This window comes from Cydia splendana, chromosome 3, assembly GCF_910591565.1.
Source record: "Cydia splendana chromosome 3, ilCydSple1.2, whole genome shotgun sequence".
In the NCBI taxonomy this organism is placed as follows: domain Eukaryota; kingdom Metazoa; phylum Arthropoda; class Insecta; order Lepidoptera; family Tortricidae; genus Cydia; species Cydia splendana.
This window is the reverse complement of record NC_085962.1, coordinates 21,731,310-21,758,541: the sequence shown is the minus strand read 5'-3', so window position 1 is coordinate 21,758,541 and position 27,232 is coordinate 21,731,310. Positions and strand designations below refer to the sequence as shown.

Sequence of the window (27,232 nt, the reverse complement as noted above, 5' to 3'; positions counted from 1 at the left end):
TATGAATAATGTCATAAGAATACTGTTGTTGAAATTGAAATAAGTACCTTCAATTCAATCTCTCATAGCATAGCATACTTAGTACCTATTGATTGAAGTTTCTTGTTAGATGGACATTGTTTCCATCAAAAAATAGGTAGGTAATACTAATAAGTAATGAAAAATAATGAAATAGCTGTAAGTACCTACTCTGGACTGGAATAACCGTGATGTGCACAAAAACAGGCCAATTCGAACATACACTGAAATCAGAATAATAATTTATTTTAATCATCATCATGCATTCATTGTTAAATTTAGTCATCGTGCGTCTTGCCCGCACCAATACATGTACGGAAAAGTACGATATTTGAATGACATTAGTTTAGATGTCATTATGATCCAACCTCACAAACACCCAATTATATGACAAATTGTTTACAGTACCTATATTAGGTACTCAGTAAAATTCCTCCTCCTTAGAAGGTAGGTAGTGTATGCCGTTTATACATGTTTTAGGGTTCCGTACCCAAAGGTTAAAAGCGGGACCCTAATATTACTAAGACTCCGCTGTCCGTCCGTCTGTCTGTCTGTCTATCACCAGGCTGTAACTCATGAACCGTGATAGCTAGACAGTTGAAATTTTCAAAGATGATGTATTTCTGTTGCCGCTATAACAAGGAATACTAAAAACAAAATAAAATAAATATTTAGTGGGGCTCTCATATAACAAACGTGATTTTTTTGCCGTTTTTTGCATATGGGCACGGAACCCTTCGTGCGCGAGTCCGACTTGCACTTGGCCGGTTTTTTAAATTATAATATTAGGTCTTGGTACAAAGTTTGTTTGGGGTTAGCTGGATGAAGGGATAACTTCATCTTTATAATTTAAAATGTATCTGTTGCTGTGCTGGACTGTTTTAAACTTACCTACGATAAAATGTTTATTACTTACCTAATCACTTAGTGCTACTTGCACCATACCACTAACCCGGGGTTAACCGGTTAAACCATTAACCTAGTGTCAAATTGTACTGGTAACCATGGTTACTCTAGGTTGAATCAGTTAACCCCGGGTTAGTGAATGGTGCAAGTGGCCCTGTGGGCTACAACTAAGGCTAATTACTAATTATGGCTAATAGAAAGTTACCTCGTCTACTTGCAGCATGTTGAGGAAATTCTCATAATAATTGGTATTCCGACAGTGGAGGTGCGGAAAGATTTAACTTTGGATAGGCTCTTTTTAGGGTTTTGTAGTCACCTAGAAACCCTTATAGTTTCGCCATGTCTGTCTGTCCGAGGCTTTGCTCCGTGATCGTTAGTGTTAGAAAGCTGCAATTTGGCATGGGTACATATATCATGCATTGCGGCAGCGATAAATTAAAAACTATAAAAAAAATTTTTTGTTCCAATAGCGTGGGGTACCGTTGGATAGGTCTTTCAAAACGAATAAGGAGACCCTTTTTTGATATAGTAAATTTTTCGGAAATAATCGCTCCAAAAGAAAAAAAATATGTGCCACCCCTGTAACTTTTGAACCATGGGTCCAAAAAGTATGACAAAAATCGTGAAACAAAAGCTTAATAAATAATTTCAATGAAAACTACTTATAGCAAACATGATCGGTCCAGTCGTTTTTGAGTTATTGCTAAAAATCTCCTTTTTCTTAGTAAAAAGACGTACAAAGCGCTGCAAATAGATACTCCCTGTAATTTATAATGTACCTACATGATACTTACGAATATCCCCCGTTTGGCCTATTTTGACAGAATCGTAACTACGAAACTCTACACTGAGCAATTGAGCATGGCTCGACATGTAGCTTATTTTCTGTCTTGCCAAAGTCTCTCCGTTCAAAATGATCGCCACAAACGTGACGAATCTTCTGCAACTTTTCTATGGGTAAATGAACGAGATCTTCTTTTCCAGTCTAGCTTATCTAACCCAAGTTATACATCTGTAAGCAAAGTGGTTTTGGCTTCCTTTTCATTGTGTACTGTAAACATAATATTGAGGGACACAAATGATGCAAATTAAAATAAGTATTGCAAACATAAGAGGAAGATAGTAGTAGTAAGTATGTGCTTTAAAGTGATTGCGACATTTGGGTTCATGCAGGACTACTTTCAGATAACTAAAATATGAAATTGAATAACACGTAAGCTTTTATAGTAATAAAAGGTCATATTTGAAAAAGAAATGGAGATTATAGAGATTCGATGATGATAAACAACGTGCGTTGTGTCGGTCTAATAAGTACCCTGTGCCCTAACTATTAGAAGAGACTTACAGGTAGCAAACATAGCAAATTCAAATAATTCACCGCATAAGTAGCAAATAATATTTTTAGGAATTTATAAATTGAAATAGACGTCATCTTTGAATGCCTGGGAAGTATTTGACCAACAACTTTGATAACTAGAGACTGATGACCCCACAGTCAAACTCATTGTTGAGTTTTGCTGGGCTATGACTATTTTGAAGAATACCTCTGTATTTTATTAAATAAATAAATAAATAAATAACATTTAGGGCGAGCAATACGTGCTTGTTCCTCCTATTACGGAGTGGCGGAGACCGGATTCGAACCGGCGTCTCGGTCGGTCTTTAGCTTGTTACGCGGCTGATAAATCAAAATGTTTAATAAAATAATTTGATTTGTTCCCTGGTAGTTGTATTTCGGAACTTGTAGACTTACCGCTGTTCATCCTTGAGAAATTTGGCAAAGAATCCTCCTCGAGTGATTTCTCAGACACCGCATATTTCACAATATCGGTTTTTGCCGGCCATTGTACTATTTTACAACAGTAGGTACGGGTTTCTGTTTCAAATCACCACAAAACTCAGGAGAAGCAAACTCAACTTTAGAAAACTGTTATTATTTTGCAAAATTTGCACACGAATTATGTCAATTTTGTATTTCAAAATGGTTGCCGCTCGTATACGCATAATGTCAAGTTGGAATTTCAACAGTGCTGCCGCCAATGCCACGCCGCTGAACTAATTATGACAAATATCTTTGCTATACGTTTGTTCGTAGTAAGAGAGTTTCTCGCCACTGTATACGTTGACAATAAAGTGAATTGACAGACATGACATGACGTATGAAGACCGTCGATAATGTTCTCTATGATAAAATATATGCGATATGAAATGAGGTTGTAACACTACCGGACTTATAGAGCAAGAAGGTGACACCAGTTGTTAAGGAAGGTGGGAGAGAACCAAGCTCGAGGGCTTGTTGAAATTGTGCTGCCAAGCGCGAGTGCGAGCATCTGAACCACTTTAGCCAGAAGTTGTGCAATCCATCCGGCCCAGGACTTTTCCAGTTCTGGGCCGTGCAGATGGTACAACTCACGTCATCGGGGCTGATGGTGACTGCCCCCATAGGTTCGATGGACTTGCACTCACGCTCGACAACACTCATCCAACTCCCCTCGGTGTGTCCGACAGGCACCGACCAGATGCTACGCCAGAAGTCAGTCATGGCAGTAGCATCCGGCGGCTGCGTGTCGGGCGTACGAAGGTTGGTTTCCTCCCACTTTCGGTAGGTACACCTTCCTTTGGTCACTTTGAGAAAGGCGATTCTGCTGGAATCGATCCACACGATCTCTGTAGCGGCGAATACGGTTTGCCCATGCATAGACTTTCTGCTTTAGAAAGTCGATGCGCTCTGTGACATTGGCCATGTAGTCGCGGGGCCTGATATCCGTCCCCGCGAACGCCTGGTTCACAAAGCGCATTACTCGGCGGCGATTGTTGCCCCCCCCCCTGAAGCAGATCAGCTTTGCGATGAGAGTCCTAAACGAGCTGATACGTCGCTCGATCCGCGCTTGCCATGCAGGGACTCCTCCGACGGAAACTTGACGCGAGCAACACGGCACGCCGCGATGGCTCCGCAGTACATGATCGAGTGCGTATCATCTAAATCTTTACTAGTCCGTAAATATGGCTCTAGTAAAGCTTTTAGGGCTCCCATTAACGCTAGATTGCGTCTATTCATAGGCAGACGTGGTAATCGTGGCCTAGAGTTGGTTGTGGCGCGATATTGCGTAATCGCCTCTTTGCTTATTAATTAATTATATTTATCATTAATCCGTCGCACGTGTATTTTTTATATTTATCTCTTCACGCTCTATGCATGATCTCGATACTGTCTCGATAAGATGCTCCTTAAAAGACCATTGACATATTATATCTAGTTAGTTTTGCACAATATTTTTATGAAAGTAGCCTTGTTTTTTTTAACACAAAATTATTTCTTGTTCTTAAACAAACATGGATATAGAGACTGTTATAAAGTATATCAACGTGATCACTAGGTATAATACTTTGATTTTAAGCCGTGTAGCTATTACTGATATTTAATATTCAATATATTCATATTTATGTACTTTAAACGTGACGGTAAAAATATTACATTATTTAATAAAAACCTATATGTAAGACCGCCTGTTTTACAAAAAGGATGTGTTACGGATAGGTATGTAGGATTGTGTTTTTAAGACTTTTATTGGCAGTCGCCTCGGGTGTGGAGTAGTTAACATACGATGTACGACGTACTTACCTAATTTAACATTAAGTTTTTAATGGCCATTGGATGTTAGCTACTTGTTTATAGAATCTTTGTTTTTTTTTTTCAGTATCACGATGATTCTCGTGGCTACCCTCCTGTGTGTGCTCATAGGGCTGGTATTTTATTACGACTACAAGCGCAAGAACACGCGAGCTAAAAAACTACTCAGCAAGTTTAATGGATCGGACGGGCTGCCTATCATTGGAAATGCTCTGGATCTCGGATTTGATTCTGATGGTTAGTACCTACTTGTACATATTATTTAGATATAGATTTAGATACTGTGACTCTGTCCTGCTACTTATGACTTCATAATAACAACATTTCAACCGTTTCATTTCCCTATTTACGATTTGGTATATATCAAGATAAAAGTACCGGTATAATTGCGTCAAAATTGGGTAAATCAGCTTTCATTAGAATTGCAAGGGATGATAAAAGTGTAAAAGCATTTATGTACTTACCTAACATACCTGGGTGCCTCGCCAAGGTGACAATTGCTTGCGCTACGTCAACGAAACGCTTAGTGTCTCTCTATCAGTCCTCCATATTAGTGCGACAGTGACAGTTGCATTTCGTTGACTACGGATCGTAAACGATTGGCATGTTGGCTACGCATCCTGTACCTAAGACGAACTTTGCTTAGTAAGGTGATCTAATAGGATTTTGATGAGACTGAATACCCATTTCCTTATAATTATTCACAAGTAAGATTTTTATTTTTTATTTTAGGGAAAACGCATTAAACCCAAAGACAATTTTCCTAAACCTAATCCCGGTTGAAATAGGGAATATTACCTACTGCATTGTTCTTCCGCCAGAGGGCATGACCGATCCATATAGTAAACAGTTTTTTGACAATTTTGACAAGTCTTTCAGAACGGGATTAAAATAAAATTGCTAAATATATTAATATAATTTGAGTTTAAACATGGTCTAATAAAACATGGTCTTCTATTCCCAGAGTGACACGGGCCTACGTCACAATAACATTGCCACTTTATTTCAACATAACACGTTACATGGGTACATTATACCTATGGTTAATAAGTTAAAATATTTCTTTATAATTTTATAATTTTCATTTATATGTATTTTATCTTAAATTTTACAATAACACGTCATTTTTAATTATTCGTCAGCAATATCTTCCGATTCACGAAAGAAATTTCAGACGTTCGGGTAATTCTGTTTACATTACTGGCAACACAGGATAGCGCTGTCACATTTGACAATTCGGATCTAGATAACTTCATGCCCTGACCGTCATCCTTGTCGAACGCTCAGTGTCAGCAGTCGCAGTGTTTTCCAAACTTTTTACGTCGTAAGCTTGGTAATTAATGTGTAACTGTGAATTAGTTTTTCAAACGTTTGTCTTGTATAGATAAATAAAGTTTAATTTAATACATTAGATTTGTTTTATTTTACTATGTTTCTACATGAATAACTTAAAATTAATGCCGTTAAAATAATTTTCACCGTTGGTTAAAATTCTCCCACATTTTAAAGTTTGAGAACCTGTAAACAGCATGATGACGTAGGCCCGTGTCAGTTAGGTCATACGCGAATCTCGGAATAGAGTACCAGGTGGAGTATATTATTATACCATGAGTTTAAAATAAGGTTAATACTTACAAGATATGTTAATACAATAATGCATCAGTGCTGCGTATTTGGCTGTAGAAATCAAGGGAATCATTCATTTCCGAAAGACCAAAGTGTATGAACGCTGTGGGAAGCGGTAGTACGTCGTAAAGCAAAAAAAAACCTCAAAGATATGTTCAGCACATTTTAAATCCGAAGATTTCATTGCATCTGAAAACTTTTCAGGTAAGAATTTCGAAATAATAGAATAACCGTCACATTTACTACCCAATTTTATTCTGAGCATAACCTAAACTCTTGTTATTATTTTCAGGATTATATAATACCAGGCGCGTTTATAAGAAGGGAACCTGGGCCTTCCATCTTTCAGTGGACTAAAACGGAAGTTATAATATCTAAGCAAAGGCGAGAACAGGCTGAAGCGAGTGAGGCGAAATGAAAATTAATACTTACACATGTTGAGAACTCTGATGACTTAGCTCCCTTTCTAAATGTTCATCCGAGACAGCAGCATTCGATTGTGGTGTTGATTATGTTGTGGCGCAAGAAAATAGTGTAGATAACCCACAGTTGCAAAACTATATGCCTGGTTTTAATACAACAACATGTAACGCTTCGTACGAGATGGCAGCATTCGATTGTGGTGTTCATTATCTTGAAGAAGCTGTGGCCCAAGAAAGTCTACATATGTCCAATTGTCCTTGGCTCTGTGGGCACGACTAGTTACGACGACTCCTTTGTTTATTGATAAAGTAATAATTTGTATATAATAAAGTTTGAAATTATTCGGAAACATAACACTTATAATCATTTATTCATTTATAAGTTAACAATGTAACAGTAGCATATTATAATGGCATTACAAAAAAAAACTAGACTAGACTAATGAGTCGACGAAAACTACTTGTTTCAAGGCTTATGAAAACAATAACTTTTGTAGTACTTACAATAAGTGATTACACTGCAGGTCGCCAACTGGATAGTTAGACACACTCAGGTTTTAACAGTAGGTATTATCTTTGTAAGGACTCTATAGAAAGATTAGAAAGTGTAGGTCGTCAGTGTAAATCTGAGCTAGAATTGATGTCTTTAAATTTTTCCGGCAATGGCGTGAATAAAGATTTTGAGCTGTTGCCTTCAGTGTAACCTGTGTAACCACTTTTTATGCTACCAAAGTTATTATGTTCGTCGTATAGGGTAAGCCTGGAACAAGACAAAAGTAAAAATTACTTTCTGAAAAATGGAATTAAATAGGTTTAAATATGATTAAGTAAGTAATTAAAACGCTTTTATTAGGTCGACCGTCGACCTGTATGTAACTATGTAATGGAATCTTATTTAACCATCTTCCAAGGATCGTAGCGCCATGAAAATTGGCAGCTGTAGGTATGTAGTTACGATAATATGGTACTGTCGAACTGATTTGATGATGGAGCCGGAAGATATGAACTGGAACTTCATGATGGAACATCGTATCATAGCTGTGTTTGGATTTGTTAGAAAAGTCTTGAAATGAACTTTTACCACGATTAGGTTTCAAGGTCTGATGATAAAGCCGGAAGATAGGCACTGGCATTCCATGATGGAATATCGTATCATAGTCGTGTTTGCACTTGTGAGAACGGTCACGTAATGGATTTTGAACACGATCAGGCATCAAGCGTGTTTTTCTAGTGTTTTTTAAACTATTAATTTATTTCCTTTTAGGCTTGCACCACGTTCCCGAAGCAGCTTTTTAAGTTCTTCGACCTTTAAATATCCGTAGGGCGCCATATTCACAGTAAAAGTAATTAAATATGATTATTAAAATTATGTAGGTACCTATTATAATAATTTACTTAATTACTTTTCACTTTTACTAATTATTTGTTTATGACATGACAACATGACACCATGACATGATGTGTCATTGATGATGTCAACGAGCTTTCCATAGAGATATAGAGCTTTGTTTACTGTATGTCTTAGTGGCGCCACCTACACAGAGCTTTGCCTAATATTCCCTATTACGACCTTATGAAGGATAGACAAATACTTGTATTACACAACTTCTGTCTCTTTTACAGGTGTGTCTCAGATCTTATTAGACAAATGGCGACAATACGGCATGACTAACTATCGTTTGACGGTTGGCTCCGAGGAGTGGGTTATGCTGTGTGAATCTGACGATGTCGGGGTAAGAAAACAATACTTTAGAAAAGTCGTCTCGTATTCTGTATTTCTGTCTCACTGCGTAGGTAAAACAACACTGAAATCAGTTTGAATTTGGTATTTGTGCAAAATGATGATTTTTAGAATGTATTTTACTGTTGTTATGCGTGGCGGGGAATTATTCGACAATGTTTACATATAACCGCAAATCATTATTAGTGATAATTAATTACGAAAATCCTATATTCACGATTTTATGAGTTCATTTTTATACCGAATATTTGTTCCGGAAATGGATGTTTTCTATACATGTATTTAAGTGTATGTATACAGTTGTATACATGTAGGTATCGATGTTATACCCACAACACAAGCCTTATAAAGTCGGTCGGTCTATGTCCCGTAGATGTTTATTTTTTCTCGTTTAGGTACTTATGTAATAAGCATGAAACGTGCACAATTTGTTTAAACTTATAATGATAAGAATCAATAATTCTTGAACGAGGCATGGTATAATAATATACTCCGCCTGGTACTCTATTCCGAGATTCGCGTATGACCTAACTGACACGGGCCTACGTCATCATGCTGTTTACAGGTTCTCAAACTTTAAAATGTGGGAGAATTTTAACCAACGGTGAAAATTATTTTAACGGCATTAATTTTAAGTTATTCATGTAGAAACATAGTAAAATAAAACAAATCGAATGTATTAAATTAAACTTTATTTATCTATACAAGACAAACGTTTGAAAAACTAATTCACAGTTACACATTAATTACCAAGCTTATGGCGTGAAAAGTTTGGAAAACACTGCGACTGCTGACACTGAGCGAGAAGGAAATAACAATTAACACGCGTTCGACAAGGATGACGGTCAGGGCATGAAGTTATCTAGATCCGAATTGTCAAATGTGACAGAGCTATCCTGTGTTGTCAGTAGTGTAAACAGAATTACCCGAACGTCTGAAATTTCTGTTGTGAATCGGAAGATATTGCTAACGAATAATTAAAAATGACGTGTTATTGTAAAATTTAAGATAAAATACATATAAATGAAAATTATAAAATTATAAAGAAATATTTTAACTTATTAACCATAGGTATAATGTACCCATGTAACATGTTATGTTGAAATAAAGTGGCAATGTTATTGTGACGTAGGCCCGTGTCACTCTGGGAATAGAAGACCATGTTTTATTAGACCATGGAACGAGGTAAAAGTGGGTTTTTTGCCGAGATCATGAGCTCATTCCGAGTGTGCTGATTGCGTGGACTTCCCAGCAAAGAGGATAACCTGATAAGAAAACAGAGAAAGAAAATTGACATGTATTGCAACATTGATTATCTATTATCTATATTAATAAACGCGAGCCGCTTTGACGGAAAAACCAAAAGAAATTATGCTCAATCGAAAGAGCTTGAAAAAATATCACTTTTGAATCGAGAACATATATCCGCAAAATTCGTATTGTCGCGTATTTTGCATTTAAAAGTGAAAAAATTTCGACAAACAATACTAAAGGCTCAATTTGTTGGTTGACATTTGACAGCTATGCGTTGCGTTTAGAAACTGCAAACATGCTTACAAGTTAGGTTGGTCGTTTTTTTTTTTAATAAAAAGCAAGACGAATATTACTGTTTATTTGATGACTTTCCGGTATGTATAATGGTTATTATTTGCATTAAGTTTCGTTTCATATGGATATGTATACCGGTATAATTATTACATAAATTTGTTTTTAAGCCAGAACGTGCGATAGTCTGTTACGGCTTTTAAGACGATAGCAACACTGCCTAGACGTCAACGACGGCTGTTATTCGAAAATACTTTATCCGGTACTCCAGACGTGATAAAAACCTGTTAAATAGTGTATTGTGTGTGTTAACAATAAAAAATAGTCACCGAACATAGTGCAAAGTGCAAACGCCATCGTAACGTAACGAGATTTGAACTTCAAAGCGTTCCATGGGTGTATTGTGTTTAGTATAAACATCGGTCTCTCAGTTGTATTTTAATATTTCAGAATAATTCCAAATATTCTTACATGTCAAGGCACTACTAGCTACCTGGAAATGCAAGTGAAAGCAACCTTGAAGCAGCTGTGATAAACTAATAAGTGAGCGAGATGAAAATGACGTTGTTCAAAGAAACTTTGAGTTAAGTGCCAGCTGACTGTAAAGCCTGACAACAGTTTATTTAACCCTGAGACAGTGTCGCTGCAAACAGCTTACGTATGGCAATAATGTGCGTACGTCATGTATAGTCGGGGTAGTGGCCATTGGCTTCATGTTGATACTCGTATAATGTCAAAACATTGCTTACAGAGAATTCGGTTCTTTTAATTTACCTATTCGTCAAAATTTGATTCTAAATATTCAATATTTATATATTCTTCGTTTTCTGACTCTGACGAAGTCTCATTTTCATCAGATGTTGTGTCGCTTCAGGACCACCAACCTCGATTATAAAACGTTCTGTCTCCAATTCGATTATAGGATTTTTATCATCGATCTACATAAACCTTAAATGAAATATTAAAGTTTAAACCAAACAACTAACCAGTTCAATAAAACCGCACTATAAAATGTCAATACCGGTCATGTCAACAACCAACTTTAAAACATTGTTTATTGGAATGCTATGTAATCCTTCGTCTTTTTTAAGCTGTAAGTATTTGATTCCATTCACTACAATTTTTTTCGCATCTTTGGGAATTTTTTTTGGCATTTTTGTAATAAAACCGTTTATATTTGAATATATTCGTAGATATTTTCCGTTTGTTTACATCGGTGACATTCGATGACATCCAACGTTCGTTGTCAAAGAATACTTGTTGCCAGTAAAAGAAATTAGTACCATTGAAAATCCGCAAAATGGCGAGGGTCAAATAAACTGTTGTCAGGCTTTAACTCACTCTAATTAAGTACATTGCCAGTGTGAAACAGTGCAAAAAGCTACAGTGTATTGTGGACATATTTAATAACTGTGCTTTAGACTATGAATCAAATTTGAGGTGTATCGGTGAATTGGAAAGTCAACTGCATAAAGCTAATAAGTTATCTCCGGAGTCAATGTAAGTTGAATATAAGATTAAATATAATAAGATATATAGATAGTATATATGTCGCAGTCAAAAGTGTGAACTGGTCAAAAGAACTTTTAACCGACAAAAACAGGCAAAACTGCTTTTGACTGAGCATGTTGGTCAAAAGTAGTTTTACCTGAAAATCATTGGTTAATAGTAATTGTGTTGTGACTGTTACTATCTATCAGTCAAAAGTACTCGCAGAGATAGGTAGGTTAGGGTTATTTTTTTGCTACGCCCAAAAAACGAAACTGTTCCCAGAGATAGGTAGGTTAGGGTTATTTTTTTTTTTGCTACGCCCTAAAAACGAAACTGCTGCCAGAAATAGGTATGATTTTCAGGTAAAACTACTTTTGACCAACATGCTCAGTCAAAAGCAGTTTTGCCTGTTTTTGTCGGTTAAAAGTTCTTTGGCCAGTTCACACTTTTGACTGCAACAGGTTGGGCTGGACATATGGCAAGGGAAGGTAAAGATAAGTGGGATAGAGAGGAAGCGGAATGGTATCCTAGAGATGGAAAAAGGAGAGAAGGGAGACCAATAATGAGGTGGTCGGATGACACAAAGAAGCATGCGGGACCTAATTGGATAGGGACGGCAAGGGATAGAGAGCTGTGGAGAGAGCTGGGGGAGGCCTATGCCAAGAAGGCAGACTGAAATAATTATTAAAAAGCAATGACATAAAAATTATTTAATAAAGTTACTAAGAAAAAAATATTGAAACTAATTGATATAAATGAAATGTGAATTTATTTAAATGTAATATGTGCTGAAATTTAAATTCTATTCTATTCTAATTTGACAGGTGACAACAAAAAAAATATTAATTCCTGCTAAAATTTCAGAGTCATAGTGAAGCGTAGTACATAGTACCAAAACAAAGTTGATTTTTAGGGTTCTGTAGCCAAAGGGTAAAAACGGGACCCCTATTACGAGGACTCCAATATGTTATTAGATCAAAACAAATTATTTTCAGAAAATATTTAATTTAGGCTTAGGGATGGCGAGGCTCCATAAGCCTTCAGTAAGTAGTGCATAAGTATACTTGGAAAAATTCGACCTATGCCGCCGTGGGTAGCCCGGTGGCAGAATGGCACAGGCACCTGCTGCAATAGCAGAGGACGCTGCTTTGATTCCAGCCTAGGGCACTGGAGGCCTTGGTCACTTTTTAGGGTTGCGTACCCATAGGGTAAAAACGGGACCCTATTAAATATTAAGACTCTGCTGTCCGTCTGTCTGTCACCAGGCTGTATCTCAAGATCTCATGAACCGTGATAACTAGATTAACTAGACAGTTTCAATTTTCACAAATGATGTATTTCTGTTGCCGCTATAACAACAAATACTAAAAACAAATTAAAGAAATATTTAAGCGGGGCCAATGCAATGCTAGGCTGGATATGACTGATGAAATGAGTAAATTTTTATTAATATGTTTTAATATGACATGTTGGTGGCAAACAAGCATACAAGGCTGTTAATGCCGATGGTAAGTGGGAGTTTAGACTAGACCTCTGCTTCTCCAAGGGACTCACATTGCTGACCGAGTAAATTTTTATTAATATGTTTTAATATGACATGTTGGTGGCAAACAAGCATACAAGGCTGTTAATGCCAATGGTAAGTGGGAGTTTAGACTAGACCTCTGCTTCTCCAAGGGACTCACATTGCTGACCGAGTAAATTTTTATTAATATGTTTTAATATGACATGTAGGTGGCAAACAAGCATACAAGGCTGTTAATGCCGATGGTAAGTGGGAGTTTAGACTAGACCTCTGCTTCTCCAAGGGACTCACATTGCTGACCGAGTAAATTTTTATTAATATGTTTTAACATGGCATGTTGGTGGCAAACAAGCATACAACTCATACAAGGCTGTTAATGCCGATGGTAAGTGGGAGTTTAGACTAGACCTCTGATTCTCCAAGGGACTCACATTGTTGACCGAGTAAATTTTTATTAATATGTTTTAATATGACATGTTGGTGGCAAACAAGAATACAAGGCTGTTAATGCCGATGGTAAGTGGGAGTTTAGATTAGACCTCTGCTTCTCCAAGGGACTCACATTGTTGACCGAGTAATTTTTTATTAATATGTTTTAATATGACATGTTGGTGGCAAACAAGAATACAAGGCTGTTAATGCCGATGGTAAGTGGGGGTTTAGACTAGACCTCTGCTTCTCCAAGGGACTCACATTGCTGACCGGTTACAAATCTATTACACTCATACTAGGGTTCCGTACCTGAAGGGTAACTAAAAAACGGGAACCTATTAGCGATTCCGACTCGCACTTACTTGGCCGGTTTTTCTTAGTAGGTATATGACATTTATTTCAGTTTTACTTCATTGTCCGTCTGTCTGTCTGTCTGTCTGTCTGTCTGTCTGTCACCAGGCTGTATCTCATGAACCGTGATAGGCCTAGGCAGTTGAAATTTTCACAGATGATGTATTTCTGTTACCGCTATAACAACAAATACTAAAAAGTATGGAACCCTTCGTGCGCGAGCACTTGCCCGGTTTGACATTTCAGGCTCCGTCACACAGGCGCGTTTCGCGTGCGGCGCGTGAGCGGAGCGCGCCGCTTTTTCATATAAAACGCTCAGGCCCGGCTCTGAAATCGCGCCGGTGTGACGGAACCTTTATTTCAGTTTACTCCACTGTCCCTCTGTCACCAGGCTGTAGCTCATGAACCGTGATAGCTAGACAGTTGAAATTTTCACACATGATGTATTTCTGTTGCCGCTATAACAACAAATATAAAAAAGTGTTCCGTTCTTGATGGGTGAGTCCGACTCGCACTTATTCAGTTTTTTTTTTTGTAAACGAATTTAATATTAACGCATAGGCATTAATATTAAAGAATGAAATAGTAGTGATAATTTCCATACTTTCACTTTAGTGCCATGAAGGGTAGGTACAAAAGGGTTCCCTCTTTTGAGATTGGAAAGTGGGCTAGGTTATAAATGCGGCCTTCACAGAACCGATCTGCGACCAGAAAAGTGGGTCAGGTTACAACTGTGATCCTTATAGAACCAAACTGCAACCAGAAGTAAGTTAGGTTAGAACTGCGACCCTTACAGAACCGAACTGCTACCAGAAAAGCGGATTAGGTTTTTTTAATTACATATTTGTTTTTAGATATATCGGAATAGTAAATTTTTCGAGTTATGATTGTATGTTACGGATTTAAAGTTTTCTGAGATGAGATAGGTTTGTAACCGCCTTGATGAAGGTATGAAGTCTAAAAGTAAATAATTACTTAATTCAAAATGAGTATTACCTATTACTATTATTTATTTTACCCGAGCGAAGCCGGGTTTTCATCTAGTATTTTATAATATCGTTACAAGGTAATTTGTACCTACTCGTATTGCCGCGCCTTTATAAAATTAAATTCACCCAGTAAAGATTTCAAGATAATTTTGTTTTCAGATACTTACCTTTTGTAATTCAGTAATTGTACAAACAACTTGTATTATGCATTTAAATACAATGCTATTTTATTTCATTGGTTTGATAATTACGGGCATTTTCAGATAAATCATAGGTACGTAGGTACTATTAACTTTTTTCCAAATATATAAAGTAAAAATTTATTTCTACTCCAAATTACTAGTACCATTCATTTAAAAACAGATACCTAAATGGTGATGAAATTTTTTGATAGTTTTGTAACGCATTTTCATAATAAGTACCTACAATATTTATGAACCATCATCGCGTCTCACAACTTACTTCCAAATGTTGTATGACAACTAGGAGCACTTTTTTTTTTCGTTTTTGAATCAAATGTCCTCGTAGAACTAAACCAAATTATTCAGTTTATCTTAAAACGTTATGTGGGTACGGGTAACGAAGATAAAGAATTCTCATAGCGCTTTTTATTGTAGAAAAGTCTGACTTAACTGTCCGTTATCAACTGTCTATTGTCTAGGAGCTCTTTGTGCAAAATACCTCGCATTTCCATCAGAATCAGTGCACAGTGTTCCACACCTGCCATACACTAGGGAAACATTAGGATGTACTTATACATGTATGTATACAAAATTTTGTCTTTATCGTTATCTTCGTAGCGTTGTTTCAGCTTTTTTGACACACCTTACGGTTTCTAGCATTTACACAGATTAGATTAGATATATTTATTTCTAATTGGAAATTATATGTTATTTTTACTTATAAAAACCAATAAATTCACGAAAAGATCGTCAATTTGTATACCTAAATAATAATAAGCAACAAACAAAAAATAAAATAAAAACAAAAAGATAACTTTTGTGCAATGGTGGCAGTGATAACTAATAAATTATTTATTTTTAGACGATCCTTGCACATCCGACAGAGTTGGCCAAGCCCACTGAAAGGAACGCTGCTATGATGCCTTTCTTCGGAAACTCAGTCTCAACATCAGAAGGTGATTAACACTTAGAATATGATCTAATGTGGCAACTTGTAGATTCAAAGCTTTAAACAGCCATAAATTACAAAACGAATTCTCTATCTAAGTTATCTGTCTTTTTAGGTGAACGATGGAAATCGACTCGTAAACTGATGACTCCTAGTTTCCACTTCAAGACGCTAGAAGCTCGCGTTGACGCGGTCAATTCGCGCACCGACGCCCTCTACCAAGTGCTCGACCAATACGTGGACAAGGACCCTGTGGATATATACAGATACCTTCGACCTTTCATGTTTGACATTCTGTGCAACACATTGATGGGAGTCGATCACAATATGCTCGCCAATCCTGACCACCCTTATCTAGACGCTAGCGCTAGGTAAGTCATATCTTTTACAATACTCCATGCCGTATTGTCTCACCTAACTTACCTTATAAGAAATATCAATGAAACGCTTCATATATCTTTAACATGACAAATTGAACCCAAACTGTATTTTTTTACTAAATAGATGCAAACGAATGAAATTTTCAGCAACTACTTTTTAAACACTTCGTCACATTTTCGTTTCATTTTCAGGGTTATCAAAATCGCCACCGAAAATTATTTCTCTTACTGGAGGAATATCAGCTTCATCTTTAAACGGACACCAATTTATCGGGAAATGATGGATGCCATCAAAACAATTAGAGGCTATAGCGACAAGGTACGTTTTATAATAAACATTTTCTAGTACTATAATTAGTCGATGTAAAAAAGAAAACAAGAGTATTCCTTGTATAATGATCGTTCTTTTTAACACAGCTTATACATGACAGAAGAGTGAAGTTAAACGAATTCATCGATGAAATTAAGAGCAACAACAACGCTGCCGTTGATATCAACGCTCTGGTTCACGAGAAAGTATCGGAAAAGGCTTGCCTTCTCGACTCCCTTCTTCTAAGTACCCTGCCCAATGGCGATCCTGCTCCGGATGACACCATCAATGAAGAAATCAGTCTGCTCTGTTTCACTGTAAGACTTTTGTAACACATAAATGCACATAATATACCTATTATTACATACTATTTATTGATATTTACATCAATAGTTACCGACAAAAGTTTAGGTAATAATTTAAGCATTAAAAATTAGAACATAGCATATAACTTCGACTTGCTGTTTTTCATCTGCTACCATTGTATTAGGTATTCTATTAAAATTTTCTGTTTTTGTACCATGTTAGAATCAAGATGTTAAAATAAAATGTTTTCACCACTAATAATATTTATTATAATTTTTAACAAGCAGAAACGTCTGCGAACGATGCTATTAAGCTTAGAATAAATTTGAAAGTGTAAAAATTACTGTCTTGGGTGAGACCACACCCAAGACAGTATTTTTTCCACTTTTAAATTTATTCTAAGCTTAATATTTATTATGCCACAGGGGCACTACACCACAACAATGACGATGGCACACACTCTGTACTGCTTAGCCAAGTATCCAGAAATTCAGAAGCGAGTAGTCGAGGAACAGAATTCCATATTCAACAGTGATAAGCTGAGACAGCCTACCAACCACGATCTCATTGAAATGAAATACCTCGAGGCTGTTATCAAGGAGAGCATCCGTGTCATCCCCACTGTGACAAAAATCGGAAGGCAGCTACAAAATGATTTACCATTAAAAGGTACAATAATCTTATCTTTCATTACAATATAGTATCCCGCTGCTGGGCAAAGGCCTCCCTTCTTTTTTCCATGCGGCCCTATTGCTTGTTATTTCCTACCATTCTACGTTGAATTCGTCCAAGTAGTCCCACTATCTCCTTTAACCCCGTCGATCATCTGTGGTGGTGTGGGTGTGGTGTGGTGGGTCCCTCTCAGTAACCACTTTTCCGGGGACATGCGACAGACATGCCCAGTCTAGGCTCATTTAGGCTTAGCGGACACCCACATCTTTAATTCGAAATCTGGAGCGCAGTTCCACGTGTTTCTGATATATTATGTAACATTAATAATATCAGTTATTGACTTTAGGTATTGCGTTTGTTTATATCATAATCTAATCCTTCTTCGACAGATGGTAGAATCATCCCTCCTGGAACGCAAGTGGTCGTGTACTACGAGGCCCTGTACGCCGACCCGAAGATGTTCCCTGAGCCCGAGAAGTACAAGCCAGAGAGGTTTTTCAACAGTCTGCACCCATACGCCTTCGTGCCATTCAGCGCGGGACCGAGGAGCTGCATAGGTAAACCTTCAAGTTGATAAAAGTACGCCCGCGACCTACCTCCAACGAAATAATTTAGGGCAATGCGTAATTATTCCTCTTTAAAAGTTTTAACAAAGGAGCTGTAATTGAACTAAAAATATAGAGAAGGAAGTGTTTTTATCCTCAATCTCCTTTTACCTAAACCGTTGTTGAGTACACCAATTTTCTATTATAAATTCGCTAAATAATGTAACCAAACATTTAAACCTCGCAATTTAAGTTTCCTAATTGCTTTTCGATTTCCAGGTTTCCGTTACGCTTGGGTGGCGATGAAGGCGACACTATCCAACTTCCTTCGTCGGTACGAGGTGCTTCCCGGCGCCCCCGAAGACGAGCCCAAGTTCGCTCATAGGATCATAACCGAATCCATCAACGGCGTCAAACTAAGATTGAAAAAGAGAGAACTTTATATTATTTGTCCAATTGTTGTTGTGGCCAGAAATGGCAAGTCTGGTCAGTCGTTGTTATTGCCAAAGTACTATTTAATAGTTTTGCTAAGTAGGCATTTTAAATTTTTGAATGATTTACTACAAGTGATATATTTCTCAGAATGTGATCGTGATTTGCTCTTGTGAGGTGTGCATGTGTTTCTCATGTGTGTACTACAATGTGTGCCGTAGTAGGTACAAAATATATCATACTGCTTATTATAGGTTTTTGTCATTAGATAGGTATAGACATATAGGTACTTTATGCTAATGTAATTTATTTCATTAAATAAATGATATTAGTTAAAACTGAATATTACATATACACGTTTACCGGTTTCATATAAAACACGAGTGGGTGTATTTACCTACAGTCACTCATAGAAGTATCTGATCCTAAAAGCTCAACAAAATATAGAATTCCTGTTAAGGGAATTATCTAAGTACCTATTCTCATTACTAGACCCCGAAATGCGAGTTATCAGAATTCTGGGGTTCCATGATTTCGTAATACCGTTGAAAAACTTGTAAAAACTATCGGAATTAAATAAACGTATTATTTGAAGCACATCTTAATCACAATTTGCCCTATTAATCAAAATAATGTAAAAAAAATGTTGGCCAGTCTGACCACCACGTATAACAGCCATTGGAAAACTCGTGCAATTATTTATCGTTTTCTCGAGTAATAACTTCGAAATTCGAACTAGTTTTTCAAGGCTTATAATTAACCGGGCAACTAAAATATTAAACAGGAACTTTCATTGGGCATATAATAATATAATTTGCCTGTGCATTAATATTTTAGCGCCAAAAAAAAATATTTTAGCTTCAAATATAAGCATCATATTATTAAAAAAACTGGCAGCAAAATCAAGCCACCTATAAAAATTATAGGGAACTTAAAGTGATAAGTTGGCGTCTAAAATAATAAATTGGCAACTAATATTGTAAAGCGATCATAAAATTTAGTTGTCATCTATTGTTCACACCTAAGTCATCAACTAATCATAACTGAGCATATCGTTTCAGCTAGGTAGTATTTTAACACGAAAGCAGTTAAATTTAATGAATATTGGTCACTTTTTACACAAAACACCTCAAATTAATTTACCAATACGCAATGGTCAGTATACTTATAGTCGAAATTTCTAATCATGAAACGCTTAATGGCGTATATAAAATAATTTCAATAGTTACCACCGTGTTCTGCTAGAGTCAACAGATAGGTGCGACGACGAGCGAAGCGAGGGGGAGCGTGTTAGGTTGACCGTGTAATGACCAAACAAAATATTTTAAAAGAACTTCATTTTTTAATGAATAGATAGCCGTTTTCTTTTTAAAATGTGCTTCATAAATGGTCTCCAATATATTAATTCAGTTGCCAAATAAATACTTGGTACCTGCCTAAAAATAATCAAAAGCTGTAACGGCATTAAAATACAACTCATATTGATATATTTTAAGGCTCCGTTTTAGTTGCCAAACTATTAATTTTAGTAGCCATTTCTATTTTTTTAAACTACCCAAATTCGATTAATTAGTTGACCGGTTAAATACGTGTGTGCCGTTTTTCAATACTCTAGTAATTTTACGGACCGGAAGTATGGTATACATTCATGTACATAATACATTTTGCTTTGATTTCGGTTTTTACTGGTTTCAGGCAAAAATGTCATTATGCTTGCATAAATAACATAAAAATAATAATAATTGTTGGAACTAAAAAGAGGGGTTAATTTTTTCATATTTACCTATTTCCGGGTAGATTTTTCGTAGGATTCCTGCATTATTGTATTTATTTGTGCAATTGTATCTTTTCGGGGTCTCAAGCTCAACGGCTGTTATGCGTAGGGCATTCAATTGAACCGTATTGATTCAGCTAAAAGCCTATTACGTGCAGCCATTAACAGAACGCGTGTCGTCTGTTAATGAATAAAATATTAATGGCAGCGCATCTGTATTACAGCATAACCTACTTAACTAAGAACTTGCAGATGATAGTCAGGTAACTTCGTCGAACAGTTAAACGTCTATAAATCGAGATTAAATAAAATATTGATACCAGGTATGTTACCTGCCCATACCTACCAGTCTCTATTGGAACAGCTTAGGTAACTGAATATTTTTAATTACAAAATAGACACATTATATGATATTATTATTTTTTCCACTAGGCCAGTCACTAAAAATAACATAAGAAAAATAAATTATAGGTACTTAAAGTATTTTCACTTCTCATGCTCAAAAAGTGCACCTTTATTTCGTGCGTAGACGACATAAAATCGCATTTTATGCTCTAGAGCATAAAAGTAAAATTTTCTTCTAAAACTAAGGTAATCGGTCTCCACAGCCAAACAGTTAAAACATATTGCACAATTTTACTGTTAATAAAATTGTGTAGATGACAAAACTTGTTATATTATTTTATTTTTGCTACAATTTATTACAAATCCGTATTTTCTGTCATTAAATTTAGTAAATCACATAAAATAGGAGTCGAGTATCGTTCAAAAATGCTCTGAAATATTTGAGTTGGCAGAAAACCAAGCGTCTGATCACATGTTGATATTTAAAAAAAAAATTAAAAAGTTAGTTGGCGGAAATTGGTTATGTATTATATTCTTTCGCTTTGCGACAATTTCGTGGTGTAAATTGCCGTGAAAAACATAATTTTATTTTCCTCGCAATCGAAGTGAAAAGCAGAGTGTACAACAAGGGCATAAATGTCCATTTTTACCCTCGTCTACTATTTTGGTCTTCGCTTCGCTCAGACCAAAACATTGCCTCGGGTAAAAATGGGTCACTTTATGCCCTTGTTGTACAATCTACTATTTCAGAACAATCAAATAATGAATACCTTTAAAATAAGTAGGAAATACGAATGAATACCTACCTAATAACTGTAGTTTAACATAATTTCTCAGTTTTGTGTAAACTTTTGTGCCATCAATGAGTTTTTAACCGACTACAATTTCATAGGAGGAGGTTCTGTATTCGGTTGTGACTATTTTTAGTGTTCCGTACAAAACTTTGTTCACGGAACACTTATCCCTTCGGGTGGCAGCACCACCGGTTGAACGGTAGAAGAAATGGCGCGGCCATTTTTTTAAATATGCCTCGGCGTGGCAGAGCCCGCGAGAAGGTGCGGTCATAACAAGCCCGTAATTGGCAGAGACCGTCTCGCGGCATCTGTGCGACGCTGCATTTCGCGCCTAAAATAAAACCGTTAAAACTATGCCTTGCTCGCTCACTCTTGCAAGATGCATTCGTCAATAAACAAGGATGGTATTCCCTAACGGTCGAATTCCCGCGTAAAACAAAGTTTGTTAGAAACATAGTCTAATAAAACATGGTCTTCCATTCCCAGAGTGACACGGGCCTACGTCACAACAACATGGCCGCTATATATAGCGCTATCGCATATTATCATATAGCGCTGTCGCATGATGACGTAGGCCCGTGTCAGTTAGGTGACCTAGAAAAGACGGGAATGGAGTACCAGGCGGAGTATATTATTATACCATGGTTAGAAATAACGTGATGTTCCTGCCCCACCTCGCCTATTACGCGCCGACCGTCGTCGAGCCGCGAACATTCAAACGGAATACGCACTGATATAAAAACTTTTTACAAAAAAAGCAAACCGACTTCAAAAAGGATGAAATAAAATATTATCCTTTTTGAAGTCTATGCGTTACCAACTGATATGTTTGAAGTCGGTGCCAACCCAAATTTTGAAGCATACCATGATTTTGGTGGGATTCGATAAGACGTTGGATTGCCTTACACGACGACAATGAACGTACTTTCTGTAGGTACAGTCGACGTTAAAAATATGTTTACACTTTTCGCCTTATTACAAAGGAGCAAGGTACAAAAGTGTAAACATATCTTTGACGTCGATATATCTAAAAACACACCTCAGAACACACGATCAAACCTTCTTGGCGCAGTCTGTACCATGTTTGTCGGCACATTAGTGGAAATCCAATGCATTTTTGAAGTGAAAACTTCTTTAACGGCGCTGAGCACTTTTTGAGGTGGGGAAAAAATGATAAACTCCATTACGTTACGCGTAACGTAACCTAACGTAACGTAACGCTGACGTCATGTGTCACGGACAATGTTATTCATCAAAGAACTTTAGTCATAACGTATCATAATCAGGTCAATTATTTAAAACTGGACTTTTATATTAAGCAATAAAGCTCAATGTTCTAATCTTGTACGGGCTGAAATACGAGGATCTCACAGTTACATTCTAACTTTATATCACTCAAATATAATTCAATAAAGCTACATCTTGATGAAATCGCTAATAAAAGTGAACTCTAGTACTGGTCAATAAAACTCAAAATATCATGACCAAATATATTTAGATGCGAGGTCTGCAAGGTAACTTTACAATTTCTATTCGAATTTTAAATAATTAACGCTACAAATTTAAGCTCACTGCTGGCCAGCAATTTCGGAACTAAAGTTTTTCAATAGAAAGGAGGATGGGTCAATTATACATAGTGCTGCAGATATTTTGGACTATTAGTCATTGAGTTTTCACTTCTGTCGGCACTCCCATAGTGCAACCCGTTTTTTTTCGTCGTATTTTTTAAAGAGCATTTCTTACTAATGCTCGAATAGTCTATAGCACGCAATAGTGAGATTGGGACTGAGTAATTTCCCGTCCGTTATCCAGAGGACTACATTTCAAAATATAAAACAATTCAAGAAATTTACCTTCTTGTCAAATTTCACCTAAAGCGGTTCAGTTGTTTAGTCATGAAAAGGCGACAAAGAGGCAGACAGAATTACTTTCACATTTGTAATAGTTATTCAGTAAATTTTTATTTACATACAATATATATACAGTGGTACTACTAAACGAAATTAATAACTAGCTTAAATCTAAAATAGGCCCTTGAGGCATTGTACCAAGGATGCTGGCGGCATTTCCTCGCTGTATCGCAATGCTGATACGTTGTGCGAGGTAGCCGCCAGCTCTTCGGTCACCAGTTACGTCAACCAGACGCTTCGCGATTTCTGCGAACAACTTATGCGCGCTGGGACCCCATGGACCTAGAGTTTCAACACCAAATGGTACAAAATGGTACTCTCTACCGAGGCTCTTATATTTGTTACGTTTTAGAATTTCGGCGCTTTCCGCCGCTCCGCCCGCTTTTACAGTAGTCCGTTGGAGGTGGGACGGTGCCAGTGTGTCTACGCAGGTAGCATCCCAATAGTTATTAGTACAGTTCTAATGGGATTTATAACCATAAAGCTGATTATTTTTGACTGGTATTGTTACTACTTGGCTTGGCACCGACTTCAAATATATCAGTTGGTAACGCATAGACTTCAAAAAGGATAATATTTGATTTCATCCTTTTTGAAGTCGGTTTGCTTTTTTTTGTAGAAAGTTTTTATTTTTCCATTTTTAGTTTTAACTCAGTGTTAAGAGGGCGACGCATGAATGAAAAACAAGATCATGTTTAACACTAAATTCGTGTACCTATTACTTTAGTAAATATGTAATCAGGAATTTTCTCGAGTCCGTCTGGGAAATTATAATTCCGGTCAACTAAATCCATCCGCCCGCCCCGCCACGGACCCAATCCCTCAGCCCCCCGATCACTCAACCTCACAGCACATCAACCCCTGATCCAGGAACCCCTCGATCCCGAACCAGCAACCCTTCAACCGCCATTCCCCGACCCCTTAATCCTTGACCCCTTAACTCCTAACCCTAACCCCCGATCAGTAGCCTTACCAGCTTACCACGAGTTTGACATAGATATATTCGCTAGCATCATAGAATGTGTGTAACTTACTTCCTATGCATCTCGCTCGTACTAACCTTAGTGTGAGCGAGATGCATAAAAAGTTACATTTAGATGCATAAGACGTTAGCGAATATGTCAATGTCAAACTCGTGGTAAGGCTACAGTTGCAGTACATCAAATTGGTGGTTTTCGGAAGCAAATGCTCAAGTTACTTTAGAAAACCCCGAAATCACTTAACACGTACCTTTAAAAATTGAGGAGTTCCCTCAATTCCTCATGGATTCCATCATCAGACAAGAACCAAAAATAATACGGAAACACCTTGAAGGTAACTTCTTCCAAACAAAAAAAGAATTACTCAAATCGGTTCACAGGTGCCAGAGTAATCGCAGAACATACTTACATTTAAAGAAATCATCATCACTATCATCAAAATAATCATCATCATCAGGTCTACTTCATCAAATTGGTGGTTTTCGGAAGAAAATGTTCAAGTTGCTTAAGAAAACGCCCAAAAAACCATGCATGTGCCTTTAAAAATTTAGGAGTTCCCTCAATTCCTTATGGATTCCATCATCAGACCAGAACCAAAAATAATACGGAAACACCTTGGAGGTAACTTCTTCCAAACAAACAAAGAATTATTCAAATCGGATCACAGGTGCCGGAGTAATCGCAGAACATACTTACATTTAAAGAAATCATCATCACTATCAGCAAAATAATCATCATCATCAGGTCTACTTCATCAAATTGGTGATTTTCGGGATAAAATGCTCGAGTTGCTTAAGAAAACACCCAAAACACCATGCATGTGCCTTTAAAAATTGAGGAGTTCCCTCAATTCCTCATGGATCCCATCATCAGAACAGAACCAAATTAAAATGAGACCAACTCGGAGGTAGCTCCTTTCAAACAAAAAAAGAATTACTCAAATCGGACTACGGATGTCAGAGTAATCGGTGAACGTACATAGAAAAAAAAAATAGCCACAACCGAATACAGAACCTCCTCCTTCTATGAAATTGAAGTCGGTTAAAAAAGTGAAATAAACTGTGTGAATCGTGTTAAATGTATTGTTTTGTCATAAAGACTGCTTTTTCTACAATCAATTGTTTTATTTCGTAATTATACGTATTTTTACATGAAAGTAGAAAAAAATTGGTAATATGAGATTGGAACAAGTCTAGCGTAATTCACATAAATAGAATAGAATTAATTGGTATACAATCAAATAACCCGTTTTATGCTGAATTCAGTGATATATAGCATGGTCTAATAAAACATGGTCTTCCATTCCCAGAGTGACACGGGCCTACGTCACAATAACATTGCCACTTTATTTCAACATAACATGTTACATGGGTACATTATACCTATGGTTAATAATTTAAAATATTTCTTTATAATTTTATAATTTTCATTTATATGTATTTTAGCTTAAATTTTACAATAACACGTCATTTTTAATTACTCGTTAGCAATATCTTCCGATTCACGAAAGAAATTTCAGACTTTCGGGTAATTCTGTTTATACTACTGGCAACACAGGATAGCGCTGTGCACATTTGACAATTCGGATCTAGATAACTTCATGCCCTGACCGTCATCCTTGTCGAACGCGTGTTAATTGTTATTTCCTTCTCGCTCAGTGTCAGCAGTCGCAGAGTTTTCCAAACTTTTCACGTCGTAAGCTTGGTAATTAATGTGTAACTGTGAATTAGTTTTTCAAACGTTTGTCATGTATAGATAAATAAAGTTTAATTTAATACATTAGATTTGTTTTATTTTACTATGTTTCTACATGAATAACTTAAAATTAATGCCGTTAAAATAATTTTCACCGTTGGTTAAAATTCTCCCACATTTCAAAGTTTGAGAACCTGTAAACAGCATGATGACGTAGGCGCGTGTCAGTTAGGTCATACGCGAATCTCGGAATGGAGTACCAGGCGGAGTATATTATTATACCATGATATATAGTTTGTATATATCATTCATAGATTTTTTTTGGGAAACGGTCATATTTCTAACACGCGCCAAATTCGCGATGATCACCCGTTGAGGCCCCGCCACTTGTCGTATATTTATCCAAAATGGCTGCGCCACTCAACCGGCTTGTTATGTCTGTCCGTCTCGCGGCCACCGCCACTTACCGTAGAGACCTCGAGGAGGACAATGCCACCGAAGGGTTAAGGGATCACTTCGGTCTTGTTTTTTTCTATGTACGTTCACCGATTACTCCGACATCCGTAGTCCGATTTGAGTAATTCTTTTTTTGTTTGAAAGTCCTCCGAGTTGGTCCCGTTTTAATTTGGTTCTGTTCTGATGATGGGATCCATGAGGAATTGAGGGAACTCCTCAATTTTTAAAGGCACATGCATGGTGTTTTGGGCGTTTTCTTAAGCAACTCGAGCATTTTCTCCCGAAAACCACCAATTTGATGAAGACCTGATGATGATGATTATTTTGATGATAATGATGATGATTTCTTTAAATGTAAGTATGTTCAGCGATTACTCCGGCACCTGTGATCCGATATGAGTAATTCTTTTTTTGTTTGTAAGAAGTTATTTCCAAGGTGTTTCCGTATTATTTTTGGTTCCGGTCTGATGATGGAATCCATGAGGAATTGAGGGAACTCCTCAATCTTTAAAGGCACGTGTTAAGTGATTTCGGGGTTTTCTAAAGTAACTCGAGCATTTGCTTACAAAAACCCCCAATTTGATGTACTGCAACTGTAGCCTTACCACGAGTTTGACATTGACATATTCGCTAACTTCTTATGCATCTAAATGTAACTTTTTATGCATCTCGCTCACACTAAGGTCAGTACGAGCGAGATGCACAGGAAGTAAGTTACACACATGCTAGCGAATATATCAATGTCAAACTCGTGGTAAGCTGGTAAGGCTGGTGGATCGGGGGTTAGGGTTAGGAGTTAAGGGGTCAGGGATTAAGCCCAACTAG

At 36.9% G+C, this 27,232-nt stretch overlaps 2 protein-coding genes and 1 long non-coding RNA gene across 3 annotated transcripts in view; all 3 read left to right on the top strand.

Annotated features, from left to right (window-relative positions):
* The window catches only part of LOC134789409 (uncharacterized), a 400,206-nt gene that overhangs the window by 120,890 nt on the left and 252,084 nt on the right, over positions 1 to 27,232 (top strand). The window lies entirely within an intron of this gene.
* Positions 1 to 27,232, top strand: part of LOC134806847 (insulin-like growth factor-binding protein complex acid labile subunit) — a 285,723-nt gene that overhangs the window by 190,765 nt on the left and 67,726 nt on the right. The window lies entirely within an intron of this gene.
* LOC134806694 (cytochrome P450 4d2-like) lies at positions 4,587 to 18,610 on the top strand. The gene is made up of 10 exons (XM_063780020.1): positions 4,587 to 4,792; positions 8,227 to 8,336; positions 15,722 to 15,815; positions 15,924 to 16,179; positions 16,381 to 16,507; positions 16,606 to 16,815; positions 17,230 to 17,473; positions 17,866 to 18,033; positions 18,301 to 18,529; positions 18,604 to 18,610. Exons 1-10 carry the CDS (start codon positions 4,630 to 4,632, stop codon positions 18,608 to 18,610), a joined length of 1,608 nt encoding a protein of 535 aa, XP_063636090.1. The 5' UTR covers positions 4,587 to 4,629.

Bases quoted from the DNA above. Each gene is read 5' to 3' on its own strand.
- LOC134806694 (XM_063780020.1), top strand. From the start codon at position 4,630: ATGATTCTCGTGGCTACCCTCCTGTGTGTGCTCATAGGGCTGGTATTT. The intron at 15,816-15,923 runs GTGATTAACACT...CTGTCTTTTTAG, and splicing joins CTCAGTCTCAACATCAGAAG to GTGAACGATGGAAATCGACT. The intron at 16,180-16,380 runs GTAAGTCATATC...TTTCATTTTCAG, and splicing joins TATCTAGACGCTAGCGCTAG to GGTTATCAAAATCGCCACCG.